This window comes from Spinacia oleracea, chromosome 6, assembly GCF_020520425.1.
Source record: "Spinacia oleracea cultivar Varoflay chromosome 6, BTI_SOV_V1, whole genome shotgun sequence".
Lineage (NCBI taxonomy): Eukaryota > Viridiplantae > Streptophyta > Magnoliopsida > Caryophyllales > Amaranthaceae > Spinacia > Spinacia oleracea.
The window spans coordinates 114,909,630-114,925,676 of record NC_079492.1 but is presented as its reverse complement, the minus strand read 5'-3'; the positions used below and the strand labels follow the sequence as shown (position 1 = coordinate 114,925,676).

Sequence of the window (16,047 nt, the reverse complement as noted above, 5' to 3'; positions counted from 1 at the left end):
TGCAGACCTTAAAATGGGGAAGTTATTATTACTTTTAACCCCATTGCTAACAGAAACACCCCCTCTAGCCCAAACTCCACATGCTAGTAAAAAATTAATAATAAATCAAAAATAAAAATCAGAAAATTTAAAGAATTCAAGGCATTATAATTAAATTACGTAAAAAACAATAAAAACTGAAAGCAAATTGATCAATTAAAAAAACAGTTGTTCGAGTACATGATCATATGCCGAGTGCCGATATGCTAAATTAATCACAAATATCTAGAAGCCTTAAAACAAAACAAATTCAAGGCCTTAATCTTATATAGTTTTTTTAATGCCTAAAAAGTAATAATAGAAATAAAAAAAATCAACGGTAAACTGGTTTTCATTTTCCTTCAAATATTTTTCCAGAGCAAGATGTTGCGCCTTCTGTTTTACACGTCGTTTTGAAGAACCTCTTGCAACACCATGGGCATGTTGCAAGAGATTCCTGAAATTGTAGTGTCTTATTTTCTTTCCCGGACAATATGGACACCTAAAACCTGCGTCTGAAAACCTTAATTTGCACTTACCATCTACCAACTCTTTGTAAGGTTTTTCAGAACACTCTTCTATCTCAGACTCACTATAATCTGTTTCTTCACTTGAACTCTGCATTTTTTTTTTCTGCAAACTCTCTAAGTTACATGTAAATATTTGATTTCAACATTATTGAGTATATATAGGAAGATTAGGGTAGCTGAATGTGAATATAGAGAGTTTTGAAACTTTAATTTAATTGACTTTAATTTTGGTTGATTTAGCGAAACAACCATTCATTCAATATTCTCGTTTTTCAAAACTTATACGTAGTAATGTTAGTATTTGAAAGTTATATACGGATTACGGAGTAATACAATTTTTATTGAATTAATTCAACTCTATCTTTAATGCTCCTTGACTCCTTCCTCGATATTGTGGCACACTAAGCAGCAAATTCTCTGTCTTCACTTCTTCTTCACACTAAACAGCCACCTCTGAGCCGTAAAGCACCGAAGCTGCTGTCATCCTCGCTCCTCCCATCAAGGTATTATCTGATTTTGCTTCAAGGTTATGTGAAATTTTAGCTTTGAAGTTGGGGTCTGATATTTGGGTGAAATGGGCGAATTTGGGGTGAATTTTGGGTCGATATTTCGGGGAATATGGGTCAATTTTTGGGTCAATTTTGTTCTGTTTTTTTGCTTAAATTGTTCACTATTTTGTTTCTTGCTCGATTTTATTTTTGCTCGAATTTTCGAAATTATGGTTTTATTTTTGCTTGAATTTATAATTTAGTTTTAATTCAATTGTGACTTGCAATTTAGGAATTGTTAATTTATAATTTACTTGATTAAGTACAAAAATTAGAAGTATATTACCTAGGTTTTGATTTTCCCCAAATTGTGAGCTCGGATTACTGTTTTGGGTGAAATGGGGAATTTAGGGTGAATTTTGGGTCGATTTTTCGGGGAATATGGGTCAATTTTGTTCTGTTTAATTTATATTGTTTGACGAGTAATGAATTTGATTGGATTTGAGTGTAAATTTTTGGATGAATTTTATTGGATAATTTGATTGGTCTGTACTGTGGTGGTTTGATTTTACTAAACTTGTTTGTACTGTTGTGGATTGTATGGTGGTTGCAATTGTGGTAGCTTAATTGTAGTAGTGGTCTAATTGGTGGCCTGTGGTTGTCAGTGGCGATGGCCTGTGGTTGTCGGTGGTTAAACACCAATTTCAACTCAACCCTAAGTTGAAGGTATGGTTTTAATGGGTTAGGGAAGGCTGTCAGTGCCTCTTTTGTAACTTACAGTGGCTTTGCCATGGGATGATTAGGCCTCTGGACTCGACAACAGTTTTCTGAAATTCCAATGCTATTGGATTTTTGGCACTTCGTTTGTTATAATGCCTTCAAATCTGTCCTTTAATATCAGTTTTTAATGTAGTAGTTAAACATTAGCACTTATTATTTTAACTTAAGCATTACTCCTCCGTGATCTGTCCTTTAATATCAGTTTTTAATGTAGTAACAATGTTAAAATTATAACATTGTGTAACAGTGAATATGATTTTGTTCTCATATTTATAGTATGTGAGAACACATGTCTTTGATGAGAAGAGTATCAAATGATCTGAGCTTCTGATATGGTTTGAGTTCCTCCTTAACTGGTGCTGCTGTGTTCAAATGCTGCTGCTCAGGTTGCGATGTTTGACAGCAATTCGAGCTGTGGGGGGTGTTTGTGTGTACTTGTACTGGTCAATTTTTGAGTGGCTGTGTTTGATTTTGGTGGTCAACAAGATCCTTCGATCTGTCAGTTCAGAATTTGCTTGAGAGATTCAGTTTAGGTTTTGAACTTCCTGACATTATTTCTTTAGGAAGATTAAGTTCCAGTTTTCATTGGAAGTTCTGACGTATGTATGATACATACATGATACATACATATAGGTCAGAATTTCCCTTTTTAAGCTGCTATGGAGCTTTTTTGATTTAATTTTGTGTTGCACTGTTGCCTTCATATTGAGCATAATTGAGTTGAAGCCATCTTGAGTCCCTGCATACCTAAGCAGCCTTGACAAGTATTCATAAGGTCTCCTTGTCTCAAACCTTGTTTCCCTTGAAAGAAACCATAAGTTGAGCCATTAAACCATTCGATATTCATACCACCAAGATTCTTAGAGATATCCTACCATTAAACCATTCGATATTCATACCACCAAGATTCTTAGAGATATCCTTAGGGTTATGAAACATTAAATTAGGTAGCATTATTTAGCCAAAAAGAAAAATAAACAGTTTGTAATATCTGTTTGCAGCGGTTTTATATGCTAGATTTCATTGATTAATATGATTTAAAGCTGTTTCTGTATGATATTAATGAATTCAGATTCATGGAGCTTACCTGTCCATGCGGAAATGGTATTTTAATCAAGAATGTAACAACAAAAGGCCCTAATGTGACCCGTCCTTATTACAAATGCCCCGGTTCCCAGAAGGCGAGTTTTATATACTTGCATATATTGTTTTTTTCTATATATATTTTTTAATGTTATATCTTAATCAATGTTATGGGACAGGGAAATAACATCCCAGATTGTAAGTTCTATTCATTCGAGGATGAACTAAAGCGGTGTCCCTGCGGACGTGGCTTTTGCCGCACCGCCTTTATAAGAAAAGAAAAAATTTGGTGCTGCTGCGTTCAGGTGAGAATTTTTAATGGCTGATAGTTGTAATTATGTTGCTTTATAGTTTATCATGTACGATAACATATTTGTATGGGCAGGGACTTGGTGATTGCGGATTCATGATGAGGATCACATCAACCTGGCAACTGCCGAGGGATTGGAACTCGAACCCTCAATCTTCCTCGGCAGCGTCTCAATTAATCTTCCTCGGCAGCGTCTCAATCTCCCTCGGCACAATTTCAACAATTTCAGTCTCCCTCGACACCATTTCAATATCCCTCGGCACAGGTTCAATCTCCCTCGGGACAGTGGCACAGTTTCACTCCTTCGGCTACGTTTCAATCTTCCTCGGCGAAGTTTCAATCTCCTTCCAGCCCTTTGATGCACACTCCCTTGGCTCAGCCTCAGTCCTCTCCTCCCATTACCCAAGATAGGTCTCGGTCTCCTCCCAGCCAAGTTGTGCTTAAGAAGAAAACTGAGCTACTTACACAATCTCTCAAAGTAGCTCAATCAAGTGCTGCTGCCTATCTTAATCTTATTGAAAAATTTGCTGGTTGTTAATTGGATGATGAGTAGCTTGTTATTGTTCCTTGCTACCTACCCCTTCCTTATTGGGTAATGGGACTTATTGGAACTTAACAAATGGATATGTTTTCATGTTGGGGTTAAGGAACTTTTTTTTTTTTTTTGCTGTATTCATGGTGGTTGTTTTGAACCCTCACTCTCCTCCATCTTTTGTTTGTCAAAGAGTATTTCACAATTTTATTGACTAGCAGACCGGGGCAATTGTACTTGTTGTCTTTCTCATTCTCATCCTCGTCTCATTTTTTCTCCGCCATACCATTCGTATCCTTGTCTTCATGATGGTTTTAAATTTTTCTCCATCACATGGTTGTCAATAAAAATTAGATATATATTTCCTAATATAATATAGAGTAATTTATGACAAAACCACAGATCATAAATCAGTGTTGGACATGCTTATTTAATGCCAAAATTTTCTTTATTTAGCTCTTACGATATATGTAAAACCGTAATGCTCTAAGGGTTGTATACTTGTATTCATCAAACTCCAATTCTTAATACTAGCATTACATATTATTTTAAATTTTTATTCTGCCCCTATTCTATCATTCATGGCAGGTATATATGATATATTTTCATCATCGTTCCCCACATACACAAGGAATTTTTTTTTTCTCGGATTGGAGCGGACTAGGGTCATATTCGGATTGGATTGTCATCCTTAGCGGGAGCTATACTAGTTTATTCCTAAATCCAACAAAATCTTATTTCAGGCCATAAAATAAATACTTCCTCCGTTTCAAAATAATTGCTACACTTCTTTTTTTCACGCTTTTCAAGGGATCGATTTAAAAATGTAAACGAGCAAATTAATCAACGATTTTTGGAGACAAGTAACTTGAAATCTCAAACTTGCTTGTGTTAAAATTTGGTCGAAAAATATAGTCGTTTACACCTCTAAATCGCTCCCTTGAAAAGCGTGAAAAAAAAGAAGTGTACTTATATCATTATCTTTCAGGTTGAGGGGCATTGCGAGTTCTTTTTATGGGAGGATGAATTGTTGGCTTTCGTCCAAGAGGAACAGTCAAGTGCTGACTCCACCTTCTCAACTGAGCTTGAGGCTGCAAAAATTGCAAGGTTAAAAGCCAAGTGCCGTGTCTACATCTTATTAGGTTTCGGTCGAGTTCAGGTCAGGTCAATAACATGTCGGGTTACAATTGGGTCGGGTGAATAATAAGTCGGGTTAAATTCAGGTTTTAACGGGTTAAAATGAATTAGGGTCATTCTCGGGTTTGAGTTGGGTACTCGGGTTCAGTTCAAGTCAATAATTTGCGAGTTATATTCAAGTCGGGTCATTTTCCGGTCGGGTCTTGTTCGAGTTCATGTCTCAAATTTTAGGTTGATCTGGATCTCATATTGATTACAAATTGGGGCATGTTCAGGTTCGGACCTCAATTGTCATGTTAATTTGGGTCTCGGATTGATTACAAGTTGGGTCATATCGGGTTCGGGTACATTTTCGAGTTGGTTTATTTTCATTTCGTGAATATATGTTCACATTTAATCATTAGCAAGTCCTTCATTTCATTTATGTCTTGATTAGGAGTAAAATAATGCTTCAGAATTAAAAAGAAATTATGTCTTGATTAGGAGTAAAATAATGTATGTAAACTTATGAACCTAATTCCGACGCAATGTAGTCCTTCAGATCGAAAAACAACAGCAGAACACACAAGAACAACATACATTGACCAATGAAACCCACACCCCCACCCAAAAAAACCATGTATGAAAAGAGTAGGATACCAAGCAAACATAAACAAAATTAAGCAAATATGAACCTAACAAAATGTCAAAACATAGCAAATAACACTCCAAGACACAAAGCCAATGACATATATAACTAACACAAGCATTAAACGTAAAAATTTAGAATTTCAAGTAACATCTACGTCTCTAACATAAAGTTTGGGGTGCAATTACATTGATCCGACCAATAACATGCTCGACATTTGTCGTCACTTTGTGCTTGAAATCTGCTGGTCTTAGACCACCACCAGTAACAGGAGCCAAAGGCATTCCAAGTGGTCTTCTTCAAGACCACGACAATAGCTCGTCAAGGGAAAACATAGCCAAGTAATGCCACATATGCTGGTTTTGCTGCACATTACACTTAATTTTGAGTAAAGGCACCCAATCAATCATAGCAAAATAAATTGCACACAATCTTTAGACTTATTGGTGTTGCGAATTAAGCCTAAAATTTCTAAACTCAAGTTATGAAAGGAGGAAGGGCAACCCCAGTCCCATTTTTCCTTGGGGACCTTAAACAACATGGTCTATCATCAATAGTTGTTGCAACTGTAACCATGACAAGCATACTTTGTAAACAGGCCATGTAAGTGATATCAAATGCACCCCAATGGGTTGTTCCCTCTAGCCTTTATAATGATTTGATCCAAGACTCCCAGATTTATGTTAACGAAGCCCAATTTTGTATACCCTATATATGAACAATGTAGTTTAAAAAGTTCAAAAGGTATTCCTAAGAGGTATAAAATGCAGTGCATTTCACTACTGATATCACAAAGATATCAGTATCCCGTCACACAAAACACCAAAAAAATAAGCAATCAAATACATTTAGGCTTGATAGGGTTTGTGAAAAGAAAAATCTAAGAGGTATTCATGTAGATTGTAGAAAACCCTTGTTTATAATTTTGAGCAAGGATCTATATGCCCAGAAAATAAAATTCAGATAAACACATTTCTTGATATAGATTAAAAGGGAGTGAATAGTAGAGTGGAACCATAGAAGATATGAAACAAATTGACATTGGACACTGTGGAGTTCACAATAACAATAGAACCAAACCAAAAGAATTAAGTGAAATTAAGGTAATTACCGTGGCATTGGACACTGTAGAGTTCACAGGCACTGCAGCAGCCAAAATACATTGTCAGAGAAGGTAACATAATGGTGAAGTTCAGGGTTGTAAACGTTCTGCTGCTTGGGAAGAATCTGATTTTCAGACTGCAACTACAATGCTACGGATTTGCTCTAAAGATAACTTGTGATAAGTCACCTCAGCAAGCTCCCTCAGCAGCAACAAATATTAGTTTTTAAAAAAAGTAGCAGCAACAAATATTAGTTTTTTTTAAAAAAAAACTTGTTCTGTTTGAGTGCCCCTACTATACCAACAAAATCAACAAAGAGACATTAATATGTTAACATTCAACAAAGAGACATTAATCTGTTCACTAAACCTCACACATACCACTGACTTAGGTTGAATTAGTATAGGCCCCGGCCCCGGCCCCGGCCCCTGCCTCGGCCCGCTGCCGCTGTTGACGCCCTTGCCTCCATAGCCTTCAGACTTGGTGCTCTATTTCTTCCTGTCCTCCGCAACTGCTGCTGCTGCTCTTCTGGCTCGCCCTCACCACTGACTCTGCCCCGGCCCCTGCCCCGGCCCCTGCCCCGGCCCCTGCCTCTGCCCGCCCCCGCCCCTACCTCCAGCTGATGTTTCTGCTCTTCTGGCTGTTGCTGCTCTTCCGGCTGTTGCTGCTCTTCCGGCTGATTGTGGGAAATTCCCTCAAAAGAGGAGGCCAAAGGGCACACATCCTCATTCTCCAGATCAGCATCTGAGGAGCACACATCCTCATACCAAGGCAACGCAATAACCTGGGGCTCAAAAGGGTACAATAATACCTGAAAAACGATAAATTATAAGAAATCAACGCACAAACGCAAACCAGATAAAATCCCCATCATCAACATATCAGAATAGCAAAGATTACCTCACTAGCTTCCAAATTATCGAGCTGCCAATCAGCAGTCCGCTTCGAATTGCAAGCATCAATCCGAAGTTTTCGGTATTCAAGTTTATCATTAAACTTGGCAATTTTTGGTATGCGATGATAGATTATTGTCTGAAAAAAAAACATGTTGAAAAAAATTAGATTAGCAGATAATATAGTTGAATTATATAGTTGAAAAAATTAGATTAGCAAATAAAATTAAACAATACCTCCAGAATAGGGAGCGCCCCATCAAACACATGTTGCTTATCTGGTTTTTTAAGAAAATGAGCTTGTGTTTTTTTTAAAGCAATAAAAAGGAAGTCGAAAACAGCTTGGGGCCAGTTGCATGCTCTGACCAACTCCGGGGCATTAACCAGCAATATTGAGTTTTGTTTTACAAATTGATAATTAGTGGAGGGAACTAAGATTTGATCTATACAAAAAAGATTCATTAATTTCAAAAACAGTGCTTTATCAGATTCTTGAACAGTTGCCATTGTCATCAACTTCTCTTTTAAAGCAAAAGATTTCAACGAACTAATAGAACTGAGATTGAAACATTCCAAGAAATCAGGAATCTTCCCATTATTAGATTCAGCCTTCTTCATTGCAGCCTCTAAGCACTCTGCATAATCACTTCCAGTAAGTTCCATTCCCAAGACTTGCGCCACCTCCTTGGCGCAAAAGCTGAAGGTGGCATTTTTGAATTGAAATTCAATTTTGCCGGTATTTTCCATTTCAGCTACATTGAGACACTTTGACAAAGCAGCGACCAGAGTCCCGCTGCATTCCCTAAAGTTCTCAATGTCTACGAATTTGTGGAAGATCGTAGACTTCATCAAATATTTTTTGTCTGTATCCAGGTTTAGTTTCTTGATCTTACTCAAGTTCGATGATGATTTTATTGGTTGTCTAGAAGCCATGTCAGTAACCTAAAACTCAGAAAACAGAAAACAGGTTATGAGAGGATATTGATGATAGTAAAAAACTGAATCTCTCAAGCAAATTCTGAACTGACAGATCGAAGGATCTTGTTGACCACCAAAATCAAACACAACCACTCACAAATTGACCAGTACAAGTACACACAAACACCCACCACAGCTCGAATTGCTGTCAAACATCGCAACCTGAGCAGCAGCATTTGAACACAGCAGCAGCAGTTAAGGAGGAACTCAAACCATATCAGAAGCTCAGATCATTTGATACTCTTCTCATCAAAGACATGTGTTCTCACATACTATAAATATGAGAACAAAATCATATTCACTGTTACACAATGTTATAATGTTTAACTACTACATTAAAAACTGATATTAAAGGACAGATCACAGAGGAGTAATGCTTAAGTTAAAATAATAAGTGCTGATGTAGTAATGCTTAAGACAGGTCAAATGAATGATGAGCTAGATTAATTCTTAGATTTGAAGGCATTATAACAAACGAAGTGCCTTAAAAACAACCAGCCTGTGTTATTGACCTCAAACAACACTAACTCACGCCAAAAATCCAATAGCATTGGCATTTCAGAAAACTGTTGTCCAGTCCAGAGGCCTAATCATCCCATGGCAAAGCCACTGTAAGTTACAAAATAGGCACTGACAGCCTTCCCTAACCCATTAAAACCATACCTTCAACTTAGGGGTGAGTTGAAATTGGTGTTTAGAGTTGAAATTGGTGTTTAACCACCGACAACCACAGGCCATCGCCACTGACAACCACAGGCCACCAATTAGACCACTACTATCACAGATTAGAGGTCAAAAATTAAGCTACCACAATTGCAACCACCATACAATCCACAACAGTACAAACAAGTCAAGTAAAATCAAACCACCACAGTACAGACCAATCAAATTATCCAATAAAATTCATCCAAAAATTTACACTCAAATCCAATCAAATTCATTACTCGTCAAACAATATAAATTAAACAGAACAAAATTGACCCATATTCCCCGAAAACATCGACCCAAAATTCACCCCAAATTCCCCATTTCACCCAAAACAGTAATCCGAGCTCACAATTTGGGGAAAATCAAAACCTAGGTAATATACTTCTAATTTTTGTACTTAATCAAGTAAATTATAAATTAACAATTCCTAAATTGCAAGTCACAATTGAATTAAAACTAAATTATAAATTCAAGCAAAAATAAAACCATAATTTCGAAAATTCGAGCAAAAATAAAATCGAGCAAGAAACAAAATAGTGAACAATTTAAGCAAAAAAACAGAACAAAATTGACCCAAAAATTGACCCATATTCCCCGAAAAATTGACCCAAAATTCACCCCAAATTCGCCCATTTCACCCAAATATCAGACCCCAACTTCAAAGCTAAAATTTCACATAACCTTGAAGCAAAATCAGATAATACCTTGATGGGAGGAGCGAGGATGACAGCAGCTTCGGTGCTTTACGGCTCAGAGGTGGCTGTTTAGTGTGAAGAAGAAGTGAAGACAGAGAATTTGCTGCTTTGTGTGCCACAATATCGAGGAAGGAGTCAAGGAGCATTAAAGATAGAGTTGAATTAATTCAATAAAAATTATATTACTCCGTAATCCGTATATAACTTTCAAATAATACCATTACTACGTATAAGTTTTGAAAAACGAGAATATTGAATGAATGGTTGTTTCGCTAAATCAACCAAAATTAAAGTCAATTAAATTAAAGTTTCAAAACTCTCTATATTCACATTCAGCTACCCTAATCTTCCTATATATACTCAATAATGTTGAAATCAAATATTTACATGTAACTTGGAGAGTTTCCAGAAGAAAAAAAAAATGCAGAGTTCAAGTGAAGAAACAGAGTATAGTGAGTCTGAGATAGAAGAGTGTTAATTGGTAGATGGGAAGTGCAAATTAAGGTTTTCAGACGCAGGTTTTAGGTGCCCATATTGTCCGGGAAAGAAAATAAGACACTACAATTTCAGGAATCTCTTGCAACATGCCCATGGTGTTGCAAGAGGTTCTTCAGAACGACGTGTAAAACAGAAGGCGCAACATCTTGCTCTGGAAAAATATTTGAAGGGAAATGAAAACCAGTTGAACCGTTGATTTTTTTTATTTCTATTATTATTTTTTAGGCATTAAAAAAACTATATAAGATTAAGGCCTTGAATTTGTTTTGTTTTAAGGCTTCTAGATATTTGTTATTAATTTAGCATATCGGCACTCGGCATATGATCATGTACTCGAACAACTGTTTTTTTAATTGATCAATTTACTTTCAGTTTTTATAGTTTTTTACGTAATTTAATTATAATGCGTTGAATTCTTTAAATTTTCTGATTTTTATTTTTAATTTTTTATTAATTTTTTACTAGCATGTGGAGTTTGGGCTAGAGGGGGTGTTTCTGTTAGCAATGGGGAATGTTCTGGGATGAACTGGTTGACTTTACAAGATGATCACACTAGTAGAAAAAACCCTTATTGCAGCGGGATTTTAGACCCCTGTTGCAGCATACATCGTATGCTGCAAGTGGGGGGCCTGCAACAAGTCTGAACTTGTTGCAGCGTACAATGTTCGCTGCAAAAAGTACTTTTTTGCAGCGCACATATGCATGCACGCTGCAACAAGTGTCAAAATTTTGGAAAAAATATTGACTTGTTGCAGCGTACAAAGAAGTGTACGCTGAAAAAAACTCCACTTGTTGCAGGGTACATCTATTTGTACGCTGCAACAAGTCTGAAAATTTGCCAAAATTTACACCCTTGTTGCAGCGTACACATATATATGTACGCTGCAACAAAGCACTTTTGGCGGGAAAATTCTAATTTTGTTTAGGGATTTTGCACCAAATATAGAAACCTGTCATAACAATAATATAATATCGCAACCTGTATAACAAATATATAAACAATAACTGTAGTTTTGTATATATTCCAAAACCAAAGTGCACGTACTAATACATTTAAATATACATACGTTCCAATTTCAACGTACGCATGCATTTTAACATAAAAGATTGTTCTATACATCTAAACCAAATCGATCAAGCTCCCTCAGGTCAATAATAAATACTTGCTGGTAAAAAACTTCGCCCATTGCTCACGAACCACATCAATTTCCTCACTAGCATAAGGCGCAGTCCTCGGAGTATAGACCTTACAAAAACAAAAATTTAATATGTATAAGTTTATTGGAATAAGTCTTGGGAACTTAAAAATAAACATAATAACCATGTACTAAGTTTAAAATGAGTCCTTAGGTTCTTTAGTTCAAAGTTGGGAGCGAAAATGTCATTTTAGTCTAAATATGACCTATAACGACCCAATGAGCCTTAAATGTGCATAAATAGATTGGAATGAGTCATAGAAAGTTATACCTAAGCATGTAAAACATTAATAAGTTTAAAATGAGTCCTTAGGTTCTTTATTTCAAATTTGGGAGAGAAAATGCTCATTTTAGCCTAAATATGGCTAATAACGACCAAACAAACCTTAAATGTGCATAAATAGATTGGAATAAGTCTTGGAAACTCCAAACTAAGCATATTAATCATGTAAAAGGTTTAAAATAAGTCCTTAGGTTCTTTAGTTCAAATTTGGGAGCGAAAATATCATTTTAGCCTAAATATGACCTATAACGAACCAATTAGCCTAAAATGTGCATTAATAGATTCGAATGAGTCTTAGAAAGTTAAAACTATGCATATTAAATGTATAATAAGTATAAAATGAGTTCTTAGGTTCTTTAGTTCAAATTCGGGAGCGAAAATGTCTCATTTAAGCCTAAATATGACCTATAACGACCAAACAATCCTTAAATGTGCATAAGTAGATTGGAATAAGTCTTGGAAACTTAAAACTAAACATACTAATCATGTAATAAGTTTAAAATAAGTCCTTAAGTTCTTTAGTTCAAAGTTGGGAGCGAAAATGTCATTTTATGCTAAATATGACCTATAACGACCCAATGAGCTTTAAATGTGCATAAATAGATTGGTATGAGTCTTAGAAAGTCAAAACGAAGCATATAAAACATTTAGTAAGTTTAAAATGAGTCCTTAGGTTCTTTATATAAAATTTGGGAGCGAAAATGCTCATTTTAGCCTAAATATGACCTATAACGACCAAACAAGCCTTAAATGTGCATAAGTAGATTGAAATGAGTTTTGAAACTTCAAACTAAGCATATTAATCATGTAATAAGAATAAAATGATTACTTAGGTTCTTTAGTTTAAAGTTGGGAGCGGAAATGCCATTTTAGCTCTAAATATGACCTATAACGATCCAATGAGCCTTTCAATCTTTTTTTTTACGATGATGATTTTATGAGAGATTAACTATGGGTGATTGTTCACATAAATGTAAATTGTTAAATATTTTTGTTTCATGGACAGATAATCATGGTTCTCCGTCCTATGCAGTATTTTCCACCAAAGAAGTTTTGTTTTAAAGAAGCTACTCGTATTCTATGAGTAGAAATATTTCAAGAACAAAGAAGCTTTAGGACCAAACATAACTCAGCATCAAGAAGACAAGAAGAGTACTCCCCTGGTATCTTTGGTAGATCTGGTGTCCTGTTGTCAAACACCACTCCCTTTAGGTCATTTTGGTATTGCCCCTGTACGTACAACCAACCACCAACCCATCAGTAATATATATTACTTTTATAGGGGAAGTTGAGTAATTAGTTAAGTGTACCTGAAGAGCCCAGAAATGGAAACTGATGTAAGACATGGGATAACGCCATACTGGCTTTCGTATGTCCTTGGGGAGCCAGAAGAAGCCCGAAACAAGCATGAATATTCCCTGATAATTATTATACATAATATACATATCAGAAACAAATTAAATCCCTAAGCCTTAATTATTCATTAGATATATAATTATATACATGTATGCCAGCACCAGTAATAATTCCCATGAGGAAATTGGGGACAACGCTGGCGATGGCCATCATTAAGCTCTCAACAACAGTGACACTAGCATAAAGACATAGCACAAAGAATATATAGTGCTCAAACCCTGGATGCAACCGAACCATGAAATAACAAACTGTTCCCGAAAGAAAGGTTATCAACATTAGGAATGGCATTGCAGATATTGTGTTGCTTATCACGACTCATGTAATCTTTCTACCTAAGCGAACCATCAATAGTCTGATTTTGGTATGATATACTAGTAAACAAACCCATCTCAGTTGACAATATATTTATTTTTTAATCTAATTAGCAAAAATAGGGGAGTGATTATCACACTAAAACGCATGGTTCAAACTCTGGACTCTGAACTCTTAATTCTTCTTACCGTACATTATGTTCTACTGATTCAAATCAATGATTAATTGATCTTTTCTGCAAGGAAATAAACTACTATCATGAATTTGAATACGTACTGATACGTATCCAGTAGTCCAGTACCCAAGGCTTTAAGCAACAACGAACAATAATATGATCTGATCATAACCAACTCATGAAACATGCCAACACACTTTTAAAGGTTCGCCATATTATTCCCCAAGGCACATATGTGAAGTATTGAGCAGGACTTTAATTAGTTTGCAATTAATTATTTCATATCCCGGAATATCAAGTTACAGTACATGCGCACTTTAGGATAAAGAAGATGAAAAAGTTAAACACCTTGAAATCTCGCTCGCTACAATCTATTCAAAGAAGTGTAAGACCGGCATATGGCCTTAATACAAGCCAAGATAAATAAGAATAAAAGACATACTAGAAGGAGAAATCACCCATTACTAAAAAAATACAAGAATATGTTATACAAAGTATTGTTTACCAAGACACTCTAACATAATATTAATTCCAAACTCAATCAAGTAGATTTATTTATATTAAAACTTGTTATCATTATTAAAAGTTGAAAAAGAAAAGCTTTGTATCTGAAATTTTCAGCATAAAGCTATAGAACCCGTTTCACTAAGCATTGAGCACTTGGGCATATAGAAATGCAAATAAGTTTCAATCTGTAGAATTTTAATGAAGACTAAACCGTACAATTGCAGAAAGATCATACAAGGAATTGGTCAAAAACGTTGAAAAACCTTGTAAGTAGAAACTTGATTGCAATTCAAACGAATCAAGCTGCATTAAACCACAACTAGGAGAGAACTTATTCATTTAGATCAACTAAATGAAATTTCAACAGCCACAAACAATGCTAAGTAAGACTGCTACCTCAAAGATGCTCAAATTTCAAAGCTAAACTCGCAACAGGTGGATCTATTAATCTAATGTCAACACAGGACACATCCACAAACTTAAGTTTATGGTGAGACTTAGAACCTTCAATCCTTTACGTATTACAAACTATAACCCCTCCAATCCAACTAAAGCAAATGATTAAATTTTTGAAATTTGATCAAATTCATGAAAACCTAAAGGCTAAATAAAAAATTATTTAAACTATATCAGATATTAAAAACAAAAACAACCCAAAACTAGGTGAAATGATATCTAATCAATAAAAGAATTTCACTCAATTCCATATAAAATCAAGAAAATTATTGAATTTCACTCGATTCATTTAAAATGAAGAAAATTATTGAATTGTAACAATAATTAAGGTAGTCCAGTCAAACTTACAGATGAAGGAAGACTGAAATTGCCAACTTTACTAGCGACGACAGGGAAGATAGCTAGCAACCGACTAAACGCCGAAAACAACAGGGCAACGATCGAACTAGGAGATTGCTATACTTCCAACTTTAATCAGTTGTAATGGATGATAAGCGGTTTGACATAAAATTGTGTGAACAACTGGTTTACAGAAGTGAGTTTTATCACAAACAAACACAGAAGAATTAATCCACATAATCTGGTTATTGCTCAATTAACCATGAATTCAAGCAAATCAAAACCTAATTGCAACAATATACGATTAAAACACAACGATTTCATTTTCAGTATCTACGTATTTTATCAAAGCAAACACTAACCTAGAGTATCGAAGAAACAAAGAATCAAACACAAATTTTAGTACATTAAACACCTAACTCAATTCCTAAACCATAAATTAGACTCTTACATTCAGAAGTAAATAAGGATAAGCATGTACCCAAATGCAGAAGAGGAAAAAAAATTAGTTTTGCCTTCCAATTGGAATAACTTACAGGAATTTCAATCTGGAATACAACATTAAACTACTAATTCAACACATACAAAAAAGGCTTGAGAGATTAATGGTATTAATTAATGAAAAACACCTTTCGGAACTTACAAGATGAAATCAGATTCTAGCCATTCCAAACAATGTCAGCGATATGCCTATATCTGAACACCATTTCAATTTCTTGAATAAAGAGGGAAAATCAAACCCTGTTTCAATATCAGTAATTCAGCAGCATATGCAAGCAGAATCACATTTCAATATCCCCTAACTCATCAATTGACCTAGTAGGTCGAAAATCAAAACAAAACGAACACAATTTCATTCCCCCTAACCCTAATTTCCCAAACTTCATGACATTCTAGGGTTTGTGAAAATAAAAATAAAAATTAGGTCAAAATTAAAGGTCGAGAAGATCACCTGAGCAAAACACACCACCCCCGCAACACG

At 35.4% G+C, this 16,047-nt stretch overlaps 1 protein-coding gene across 2 annotated transcripts; it reads left to right on the top strand.

Annotated features, from left to right (window-relative positions):
* The first annotated feature begins 383 nt into the window (after nt 1-383).
* On the top strand, nt 384-4,024 carry LOC110791062 (uncharacterized). 2 transcript variants are annotated; one of them, XM_056833721.1, is made up of 5 exons: nt 384-573; nt 958-1,051; nt 2,889-2,997; nt 3,079-3,204; nt 3,285-4,024. In XM_056833721.1, the coding sequence occupies exons 3-5, from the start codon at nt 2,893-2,895 to the stop codon at nt 3,618-3,620; spliced, it is 567 nt and encodes a 188-aa protein (XP_056689699.1). In that variant the 5' UTR covers nt 384-573; nt 958-1,051; nt 2,889-2,892; the 3' UTR covers nt 3,621-4,024. The 2 variants fall into 2 exon arrangements, with proteins under 2 accessions (XP_056689699.1, XP_056689700.1); XM_056833722.1 differs by having other exon boundaries at nt 384-578.
* Nucleotides 4,025-16,047: the final 12,023 nt, after the last annotated feature.